Source organism: Sinocyclocheilus grahami, unplaced genomic scaffold (genome assembly GCF_001515645.1).
Source record: "Sinocyclocheilus grahami isolate Dianchi unplaced genomic scaffold, SAMN03320097.WGS_v1.1 scaffold1456.1, whole genome shotgun sequence".
NCBI lineage: Eukaryota > Metazoa > Chordata > Actinopteri > Cypriniformes > Cyprinidae > Sinocyclocheilus > Sinocyclocheilus grahami.
In genome coordinates, this window is record NW_015506635.1 from 198,341 (window position 1) to 210,185 (window position 11,845).

Consider the following 11,845-nt stretch of genomic DNA (forward strand, 5'->3'; position numbering starts at 1 on the left):
AAAATACATTGGCATCATCTGTATTAAAGAGAAAATAATCACTTCAGCCGATGTTTAAGTGAATAAAATAGCCTTGACAGCCAGTTCCACAACTATTGACTTTGTTCTCGCTCACCGGACTTGTGGTTGCCAGTTTTCGGGGAAAAACGCCCAATTGCTACTCAAAACTAGTACATTCCAGGGGCTAAATATCACGTTATTGGGGGCGCTTCAACCCGCGGACATGATAAACAACCCGTGGCAACAGTGTTAAAGTAGACCAATTCCATGTGAAAACTGCAGACTTGGCAACACTGAGGTTATGTAAAAGAAGAAAGCAGGCATTTGGACCAAAGCACTGTGAGGCAAGGGAGGGGGAGACTCAAAATATTTATAAACTTAAAATGCATTTTCGCCCTGTTTGCGTTTGTTATTTTAATACTTTCACTATTATTTAAAGTATAAAACATTGTTATTTACAATACACAGCATGGTTTTTAATCATATTTTTAGGGGGGGGGGTCACTTTTGACCACGAACAACACAAGTGTAACTCCCAAATGAACAATACCAGCAGGGGCGTAAATTTCGTCTAACAGTAGGGGGGGGGACAATAAACATAAAATTTCTCAAGAGCAATTTTTGAAGGGGACACAAATACTACAGCTAAAATTGTACTTCTAAGGATAAGTATGCACAGAGGAAAGCCTTACTACCATTAGTGTAGCAGGGAGACAGTGTCAAATTAGACAACTAAAGCTGTTGTGCTTGCGCGGCTAAAGCGGTCGTGTCCGTTGTAGACATTACTATCCGTCAAAAAGGTAATTGCTAACATAGTGGACTCATCAAAAAATACATTGGCATCATCTGTATTAAAGAGAAAATAATCACTTCAGCCGATGTTTAAGTGAATAAAATAGCCTTGACAGCCAGTTCCACAACTATTGACTTTGTTCTCGCTCACCGGACTTGTGGTTGCCAGTTTTCGGGGAAAAACGCCCAATTGCTACTCAAAACTAGTACATTCCAGGGGCTAAATATCACGTTATTGGGGGCGCTTCAACCCGCGGACATGATAAACAACCCGTGGCAACAGTGTTAAAGTAGACCAATTCCATGTGAAAACTGCAGACTTGGCAACACTGAGGTTATGTAAAAGAAGAAAGCAGGCATTTGGACCAAAGCACTGTGAGGCAAGGGAGGGGGAGACTCAAAATATTTATAAACTTTAAAGGCATTTTTGCCCCGTTTCCGTTTGTGTTGTTTTACTACTTACAAAGTTATTTAAAGTATAAAACATTGTTATTTACAATACACAGCGTGGTTTTAATCATATTTTTAGGGGGGACAACCTTCATATTGGGGGTTCATGTCCCTCCCCGTCCACCCACCCCCTGGGATTTCCGCCTATGAATACCAGAGGGTTAAATAGGACTGTGCTCCTTGCTGATAAGTGCGTCGAAACAGATGCTTCTGTATTGATAGCAAATGCTTTGACGCAATTTTGAAAAAGAATCACAGAACAGAAAATACCATTTTAAGTTTAAAAGTTAAAGAATTTTTTTCTTTGCACCTCTTAATTACTCTGGAATTAGAAACTGAATTATATTATTCATATTATTATTATTATTATTATTGAGTTTACAGGGTATGGTGGTTTTGCGGTTGTAAACACAACTGTTGCTGTCTTATTTAAAATAGAAATCTATTCTAATCCTGTTCTGAATTTATTCATTTTTTGAATGATAATGATAATAAAAACAGTATTGATAAGTATAATTCGGAGGATGAGAAAATCAGTATAAGCCTGTTTTACCAGTGTTGTGATAATTATTTTAAAAACACTCTACGTTTTTTAAATAAATACTGTAATAATAATAGTTCAAAGTATGAATAGTTTTTGTCATATAACATTAAAAAGACAAGACCCCTCGACGCCCTTTAAACTTTTCCCAATCAAACAGCAAGAACGAAAGAGAATAGGCACCTTTGTTTATATTGCTGTGTGTAGAACTATGTTAGCTGCATTTATAATATTTAATAAATAGGCTATTTAATTTTATTAAAATGTAAATTCATCCCCAGCACTTTAATTGGGTAGGTGTGTTCACATAGAGGTTTCTAGATTTAAATCTAGATTTAAATTCAAAGAGATAGTATTGATACTAGTCTATGCATGACCTGACTTTTTATTCGTATCAAATGAGGAGATGTGAACATCAGGAGCACTGAACTCTCATGCAGTGTATGTTTCATTCATACTCGAAACCAGAGGGCGCTCTTGCGCAGAAAGTTCAAAACGGACTCATAGAAGTAATAACTTATGATATGCACGAAATCCCTAATATGGACAAAAGCATCCGACTGTCCTGTAGCTGATCTGAATAAAAAGCTGAGACATTTTTACTGATGAAATGTGAAGACATTGAACACACAATTGTGAAAATATATTGTTTATGTGTGTTTTTCAAGTTATCTCCAGGTAATAAATAAATAAACTATATGAATAATGCAGTAGCCTACTGATTGACATATAATTTAGTATAGAAACTATAAAATATATTTCCTGCCTTATTCTGTGATAAAAACGGGAACAAATTTGTTCGTAGTAGTCTTTATAAACCAATCATACAATTTTCATTAGGAAAATATTGAAAAATATTATAGCCCCTTGCTGCAGCTAACGTTACTTTCACAGGCTACACACAGCAATATAAACAACAGCTGTGCATGCTCTCTTCACGTTGTTCTTGTAAATAATAATCATTTAATAAAATAAATATACAAGAACACCGCTCAGCTGAGAACTCCATCTCTTCCCAAATCGGCCCTCCCTAACATTTTTGATTCATTTTGAATAACTGCTACAATGCTTTTTTAATTTTTTATATTTGCTACAACTGCTTTTTCGAAAATTATTTGTCAACTAAATTAACACTTTGACATAGGCTGAATGAGAATACTGACCATTTAAGTACTTTCATGCACTGAACCCACCTGCAACCCACCTTTTGGTTGTGACACAGTTAAGACAATAATTCTTAACTGCATTTAGCATTGCTTTTTCCCTGTTGTCTGCAAACATACCTGTAGCCCTCTTTGGGTTGTGACCCAGTTAGACAATTCAACCAGCAACAAATTCCAAACATACAAACACTCTTCCATATTGAGAATGAGAGAAAACACACACACACTCACACACCAATCAAAGGCACTGGTGAATTGCATGACCTCTGTCATATTCTGTCTGTCTTACATGAGTTTCTCTTTCTCAAAAAAACACATTTTTTATAGATATGCAGAAACCCAGGGTAAAAACTGTTTCTACGTTTTTTCAACATCTTATATAACAATGTAATGCATGTTTAAGTGCACTGCATGTTTGAGGTTTGTGTGCAGAACAGCCACTCACTCTGTGCTCTCTTAGCTCCACTCATAACAATTTGCATCCCCTCCAAAAGCCTGCAGTTGGTAAGTGAGCAGTGACTCATGGTACCACCACAGAAAGACACATTATCACTTCCCCATGTATTCACAAATTTCATGTGCATTGTTCCTCACTGGTGGAAACATGTGTGTGTTTGTATTGAACATTTATGGACCAACAGATATTGTGTGAAAATAAATCATATAAGTAGTTTATCTTGTTTAAAAATCTTATAAATGTATGAGGTGGCAAGGGAGGGTCTTTTACCTCACACACAGGGTATATGTGACCCTGGACCACAAAACCAGTCTTAAATGTAAATTTTTAGAAATTGAGATTTATACAACATCTGAAAGCTGACTAAATAAGCTTTCCATTGATGTATGGTTTGTTAGGATAGGACAATATTTGGCCGAGATACAACTATTTGAATATCTGGAATATGAGGGTGCAAAAAAATCTAAATATTGAGAAAATCACCTTTAAAGTTGTCCCAATGAAGTCCTTAGCAATTCATATTAATAATTAAAAATGAAGTTTTTATATATTTACGGTAGGAAATTTACAAAATATCTTCATGGAACATGATCTTTACTTAATAGCCTAATGATTTTTGGCATAAAAGGAAAATCGATCATTTTGACCCATACAATGTATTTTTGGCTATTGCTACAAATATACCCCAGTGACTTAAGACTGGTTTTGTGGTCCAGGGTCACATATGTCGAACGTCACCTGACCAAACCTGGAAAACAGGTCTCATCGCTTCTGCTTGTTGGAGGACGTGTTAACAGCCGTATTAAATAATAGCGATATCTATGGACTTTTAAGATAATAAATTAAACTAGCTATTTGGATTGTTGACGTTTTATTCAATTTGTATATCTAAATGTTAGTGAAAAGAATAAAATTAAAAATAAAAACTTTTAGATATCAGTCCGCATATGTGATGGACATTTGTTATGATCCTCATTGGTATCTACTTTGAAGGCATCTTGAGTAAAACTGCTTCATATTTAACGAGGCATATGCAAAACACTTGAACCGGAAGCAACGAGACCTGGTTAACAGAATACTTTTGCTATCTGAATCTAACCATGTCATGTCAACAAATGGAAAAGTCAGCCAGCAATTTATTATCATGTTACTTATTGTGCCTTTTGGCCCAATAGCAGGGGATGCATTTTACCCCAAATACCTTACTTTTACACATTCTTCCGTTATTTAAAAAAAACTGTTGCTTTAATTACCTTAAACAAAACTGAAAATCATTAAGAAGACCTTTGTCTCAAAATATATTCAATAATTTTATCGATTCTCATTTGCTACTTAAATCTACAACATTTAAAAAACATCAACTATTAGATCAAATTAGCAGAAAATCCAATTTGCACTGCTTCCCGCAATCTCATTAAGGATTAGCCAAATTTGCATGTGCATCTTGAAAAGCGGATGTTTTGGAAAGTGCTACGCCAAGTTTTTGTGTCATTTAGTGGTTTAGAGGAAAAACCCTGAGGCGCCTTTAGCCCCGTTGTACCCTACTCTTCTAGATTATTTTTTTTAAAAGAAATTATATTTTTGAGCACTTCTCATGTTATTCCTTCTAAAGGATGAATCACTTTTTTATTCCTCATTTATAAGCTACTTTGGATAAAAGTATCTGTTAAACAAAAAAAAGTTCTGTCATGAAACTCTAGAAGCCACAGTCGGTTCTAACTCAATCTGATATAATTACATCATCGTTTACATGGTGCAGCTGATTGGTTTCTTTTCGCATAAGCAGCCAATGAGCTTGCTGCTCAACATTCAAATACTGGGCTAGTGCTAGCTGTAGCAGTTGCAGCGCGCTCAGAAACCCTCCACATTCCCCAGATCCACCTGTATAGAACTGCTATGGGGTAATTTTAAGGATGTTATATATGGGGGTTATTTCATACGTTATATGTGCAGCAGCAGTATTTCCTACATGCTCACAGCAGTATGTCTGCGGATGTATTGGCATTAGCAAATCTTGGTACTTGCTTTGCCGCAGTAGCGTAGCAGATCTATTCTGCCAAGACCAAACACATTAACATTGGCATGTTACCATGCTAAACTCTCAGAGAGTTGTCATGACAGAAATTAATAAATGTAAATGTATGCTTCTCTATTGTACTGGTGCATGCTACATTGTCACAGATCCAGCATTGATGAGTTATGCAGCCATGTCCACAGGTTTATCAAAGAAAACAGTGTGCTGAGCATTACACTGTGAAATCTAATCAGTTGTTCTTAATTTTAAAAAAGCATGCAAACCGATTGCCTTGAAAAAACTAAGTAAAGTGAAATAGGAATAGTATGTTGTACTGACAAATGCTTAGTTAGTATAGTTTACTTACACGAGAGTTCTAGTAACCAAAAAAGAACTGTGGGGGGGTACTTGATCCTTTCATTTAGGTTTACTCATGACTTAGTAAATTATGCAGTTGCTTTGTTTTACAGTTGTTGTTTTTATTTGCCAATTTTATTTGCTGTCTTGTGTCAGTAGTAGCACAACAAAAAGAGCAAATAAAATGGTTATTGTTACAATTAATGAAAATAAATTAAATTGAATTGTTACCATTGTTGTGATTCACTTGCTGAATGTTTAAGTCTGTGTGTGACTTTAGCATATTACCACACACTATTTAAGGATTATATAAACTCAATTAAAAGCATCCCAAGGTATTTACGAAAAATTAAATTTGAAAAAGTTCATTAATAAACACAATAAAAATACACTAACACATTAATTAGAAGATAAATCATATTCTAAAAGCAATCTGTTTAATACTTTTCTTCCCTTAAAATAAAATTACTCTGACTTCATGATGCATTCCTGCATTAACAGAAAGAAAATTATAGTAACATAAATGAAGTTCCAAGTGCCCAACCAAAGGGAACGCTAATCACTATAATGGTGAGTTAAAAAAAGAAAGAAACACATTTTAGGAAAATCAATATCAATTTATGAAGTTAGCTTATGTGATGTTCTCTCAAATATTTCAGTTGCATTGAAAATTCAACATTCAAGATGACTTTGGGAAACGAGTAAATGCAACTAGTGAAAGATAACTGCAGACATGGAGGAAATGGGTGAAAAGTCTATTAAGACTCGTTTTATTTTCTTCTTCTGATGTTGTTATGTTGCACATTAGCAACATATTAGTGCACTGCTGCCTCTCATTGGTTTATTAATGTCATTGGTTCCTTTGTGGCTACTTGAATATTTTAAGTTAAGTGTCACTCAAAACAGTAAGTAAATTGTTTTATTTGCCTTGAAAGTGAGACAGTAGCTATAACTTAATAAACTCTAGTAAGTATAACAACTAAGTAAAGATAACGAATTAAATCTAAGTAAAGTAAATTATTGGATTTTACAGTGTACAGAAAATGTTGGTTAAGTAGGTAGGAAAAGTAGGTTCTGTTTTTTTTTAGAGACAATATGTTTCTTACTTCGTGTTGGCACCATCAAACATGCCAGTGTTAATGAAAAATGGGCAGACTATGGTGGTCTTCACTCCATCACAGCCCATGGCCAGCAGCTCTAGTGCCATTGACTCAGCAAAGCCAACTGCAGCAAACTTACTTGCACAATAATCTGTATAAAACATTCAAAAGCAGATTGTCATTTGAAATGTGTACTTATTTCTAAATGAGAGATTTGTATTGTTAACTGAGAATATCTACCTGCCAGTCCATTTACTCCAATAAGTCCAGCGGAGCTTGAAATACTGACCAAATGACCATGGTTAGCAGCAATCATTGCTGGCAGAAATGCCTTGTACATCTAAGAGGATATATATGCTATCATGCATACTTTGTTTTAGCATAATTTAGAAGCAGATAGATAGATAGATAGATAGTATACTGACATACCCAGAAATGTGCCAGACTGTTGACCTCCATAGACTTCTCTATGAGTGAATCAGGAGATTCCATGAAATTCTTCCCAGTAACAATTCCTGCATTATTTATCAAAATTATGATATCACCAACCTCACGTTTTACCTTAACAAAACAAAGGGATTGAGTCATGAATTACACAAGATCTTATTAGACTGTCAAAATGTAAACTCACAAAAATTGGTTTACTGTTGTCTTAGTCACATCAGTTCATTGTATTTTTTCATCCATTTGATTGTACTTACTAAAAAAATCAAGCTGATACCATTGAAAATGATTCAGACATTGTTATAATGATAAAACATTTTGCAGTGTAATGAAAATAAACGTTGAGTGAGTGAATGTTTATGGTCATATGTATGGTCATTACAAATTTGGCACTTGTGTGGGTCCTGTAGTACAATGCCATTTTTTCCTGACCTCAAATGAAAAGGCTAATCACATTAAAATTGACAAATAAATTTCATAATACACCTAAAAATATTGTTGTGAAATAATAATAATAATACTGTGTCTAGACCTATGGCCAGTTTAACTATGCACACTGCAGTTACCTACACAAATATGTAGACGAAAATTCCATGTAGTGTACTTATACATGTCTTTGTACTGAGGTGCAACGCATTCTACCTGGTTTGCGATTCTGTACACTTCCTCCCGGTCGCTGCAGTCGCAGGTATATGTGTACGCTCGCACTCCGTGCGTTTCTTTAATCATACGAGCAGTCTCTTTATTACCGTTCTCATTAATATCCCACAGCACAAGGCGCGCGCCCAGGCGCGCGAACTCCAGGGCCATGAGGCGACCTATGCCGCTGCCCGCCCCGGTCAGCAACACGATCTCCCCGGAGACATTCTTCTTTCGAGGCGGTATAAATAACCTAACGAAAGTTTCTAAGCTGTACACCAGTGACATGAGAAGCACCTGAACAGTCTCCAAGAGAAAGTTCATGATGATGATGAATAGATCCTAGAGACGCAAGGGTTATTTGGTCAGCAAGTTTATTCAGTTTTTAACAATAGTAAATTTACGACGACATCAACACAAATTGGTAATTTAGGCGTCATATAATCGTAGTTGTCATATACTGTAAAGTTGTCATATAATCGTATTTACTCGTTGTCTGTTAATGCTCAACAAACATACTGGTGACTTACCTCACTCGTTTCGATTATCGCTCACTAATACAACAGCAGGTTTGCTCCATTCATTTAGCATTTAACCGAGTGGTTCGATTATCGACCTTCGCTCTGCCTGCCCAGTTATTACACTTCGTGTTTACTGAAAGACAAAGTCCAGTATTTGTGTAGCGAGAGTAGCCTAGGCTACTAACGGGACAGGATGTGATGGGCGCGGCATATGTTTAACCATTTGACGCCTGCGAGTTTCCTTAACAACGCGCACATAGGAGAGAATAAACTGGATGCTCAAAGCAACTATTGAATTAAAACTTCATCAGTTGCCTTGAGTAAATTCATAAAGTTTATGGTGGAGAAATTCATAGGTTGGTCTTAGCCTGGCATTTACAACCACCTGGGTAAACATTCACCTTAGAAAAGAATTATGGAATTTAGATGAGTTGTTTTCTGAACCCCATTTTGTGGCATGAAATCTTTATTAAGCTAGCATTGTCCGGATGGTAAACCTTGTTCTATAACAAGATTACACATGATTAATGTTTGTTCACACAAACATTGATAACCATAATCGTAACAATAGCCATAATGCTTAGGAGAGAGAGAGAGAGAGAGAGAGAGAGAGAGAATATCAGTCCATATCACAAGGATGGTAAACCTTGTTCTATAACAAGATTACACATGATTAATGTTTGTTCACACAAACATTGATAACCATAATCGTAACAATAGCCATAATGCTTAGGAGAGAGAGAGAGAGAGAGAGAGAGAGAGAGAGAGAATATCAGTCCATATCACACTAATATCAGAGTAACAAAATAATTGAGATCATTTACAGTGAATTTTGTCCAGCTGATGAATGAATGAATGATAAAAACATAAACAGCGCATGAATAAACTGAATGTTTTTGTCTGTTATAGTGTGGATGTTAATAGTTATTTAATTACAGTTATCATCCTTGGTTTGAACAAGCATTTACTTATCAGAATCAGAATCAGAAAGAGCTTTATTGCCAAGTATGTTTGCACATACAAGGAATTTGTTATAGTGACATTATTATTAGGATATTGCACTCCAAATAAACAGTGTATGAAAGATACTTGTGAATCTCATGAGACTTTTCACAGAACAAAGGTTATATGTAGTCTTAATATCATTGACTTTCGTAGCCCAAGTGACAATTAGTGTAAAAAAGTGGGATTTGGGAAGAAGATACACTTTTACTATGAATTCCCATTACTGATATGAGTGAGCTATGGAGAACCTACAGCTTTCTTGATAACCCTTTGATTTGATATCTCCAGTAAGAAACCTAAAATATATATTAGACTTTTATTTAATGCTCGGCAGAGCTCTTGTTTAGCAACTGTAGGTTTATGGTTATGCTAAGGATCAAAGGTAAGATACATCTGGCTTAAATGCTACATGTAAAGCACATTCAAATAGAGACAGTGATAACATTCTGTAGTTTATTGCTGTAGTTTATAATTTTTTTAGTGGTGCTTGAAATCTGTATAATAAAGATCTTGCATGGTGAATTTTTCATGCAGGACAATATTTCTGAAAACTTTCACAATTTCAAATCCCCCTGAAAGTGTACTACCTCTTGCCTTGATTGTATTGAGTACTACCTCTTGCCTTGATTGAGATTCATGATAGTCATGCCATTAGTAGAAGTACTTTTCATTGCTAACTCACATCATAAAACATGCAATTACACTGCCACTTTCAAATAAACACACTTGGTTTAGAGACATCATCGTAATCACAATTCAGCAGAGTAATGCAACTTGCTTTTACTTACTAACAAAAGGCTACTGAGGCACAAACCTCAGACAGAGAATGCATTTCTATTCAAGACGCACATTCTAGTGCAGTTTCGAGCAGTTTATTCAAGCTATACAGCACATGACAAGATTCAGACTGGTCCCCCCAAAAAGTATGTGTAAAAGACAAGTGTCATGAAGAAATAATCACCATGTAATGGCGAAGTAAATGTCTTATTTTTTCTAAAAATTTCCTCTCGTAAGACTGAATGAATGTCTCATGCAAAATTGTTGTTTATTAAAAAAGAAAAAGAAAAACGGTTGCATTAGTCAAAAGTAGGTAATCCTGGTTATTAAAATCTGCTACACAACTTGTAAATATAATTTTGAATTCAGATTCAATGTGTAATGTTAAGACAATATATCCACGGTCTTTGAGGTCTTTTAAGTCTTATTCACATTAAATCATATTACCACAATAAAGACATAACAAACACTTTATTAATACATTATGAGCGCATTTAAAGCATGTTTCCTTTGTCGGTTCTCAAGTGGTGTCTAAGGGGCTAGAGAGGAAGTGGACTAGGGCACAGCAGAAAATACCATCTTAATATCCCATGAATCCACCATACCTCTTTTCTATTTCTGATGAATTTTCATCTTCATCTTCCTTTTGGGAGCATTTTAAGAAGTCTCCATAGCGTTTAGACTCCTGCCACCACTGCGGTCGACCTACACGCCTCATGAAGCCCCCATATCGTTTTTGTAGTGCCTTAACCCCACTCTCCAAGTCATAAAACGGTCCCCTCTTCATAAAGCCCCCATAACATTTTGCCATACCCTTTACACCCTGTGCTCCTCCCTTTGAATTATGGACGTCTGTCAGAGCCTCCTCCTCCCTCCTACCATCAGCCTCAACTTGATTGGTCAGCATTTCAACATCATGATTAGTCAGGATTACTCTGCCCTGGTCAACGTCCTCTGGCTCCAGCCCATATAGCTCTGCAGTCTTCTTCATGAATCCTCCATAACGCTTCATAAAACTCCCATACCGCTTTAATGAAGCCACCATATTTTTTGTCTACTGGGTGCTGTTGGGTATCCAAGTGTTTAGTTGCAGTGGACGCTCGGTTACCCTCAGGAGTGTTATCAGCATTCTGAATAAAACTTTTGCACAAACTCCAAGAGCTGCCTGCATTCAGATGCTCCTGACACTCCACCACACATTCCTGTGAAAAATGTGAAAATATAGTCGAGACATAGATAACATTCTCAGAAATTAATTGATGTAGAGTGTGTGCTAAGCTTGTGAAAAACCATGGAAACTCAAATGCAGAGTGTCATACTGAATTTGAACAAAATACACCAATACCCTACTCTCTCCAACACACAAACATACATTTTTAAATGTTACAACATTTGGTGAACTCAGAAACATGAAGAGAGCATGATCCAGTTGTATATTTAATGTTGTAAAAATAACAAAAGCACACAAAACACTGGAACCAGGAAACTTATAAAACGAAACTGAGCCAAAACGTAACATTCATGTAAGAACAAGAACTGACACATTAACAAGGTAAACACAAGGGCTTATATGCAGCATATAAGT

General features: G+C 35.9%; 2 protein-coding genes across 2 annotated transcripts in view; both read right to left on the reverse strand.

Annotated features, from left to right (window-relative positions):
- Positions 1 to 8,606, reverse strand: part of LOC107570430 (epidermal retinol dehydrogenase 2-like) — a 24,916-nt gene extending 16,310 nt beyond the window's left edge. The window contains exons 1-5 of the mRNA XM_016256658.1: positions 8,488 to 8,606; positions 7,961 to 8,299; positions 7,304 to 7,435; positions 7,115 to 7,214; positions 6,881 to 7,025 (exon numbers count right to left, since the gene is read on the reverse strand). Of these exons, the coding sequence (XP_016112144.1) occupies positions 6,881 to 7,025; positions 7,115 to 7,214; positions 7,304 to 7,435; positions 7,961 to 8,281 (698 nt within the window). The 5' untranslated portion in view covers positions 8,282 to 8,299; positions 8,488 to 8,606. The remainder of the gene's footprint in view (positions 1 to 6,880; positions 7,026 to 7,114; positions 7,215 to 7,303; positions 7,436 to 7,960; positions 8,300 to 8,487) is intronic.
- A 1,956-nt stretch (positions 8,607 to 10,562) lies between these two features.
- Positions 10,563 to 11,380, reverse strand: penkb (proenkephalin b). Its single transcript, XM_016256659.1, has one exon. It carries the CDS (start codon positions 11,303 to 11,305, stop codon positions 10,841 to 10,843), a length of 465 nt encoding a protein of 154 aa, XP_016112145.1. The 5' UTR covers positions 11,306 to 11,380; the 3' UTR covers positions 10,563 to 10,840.
- Between the last annotated feature and the right edge of the window lie 465 nt (positions 11,381 to 11,845).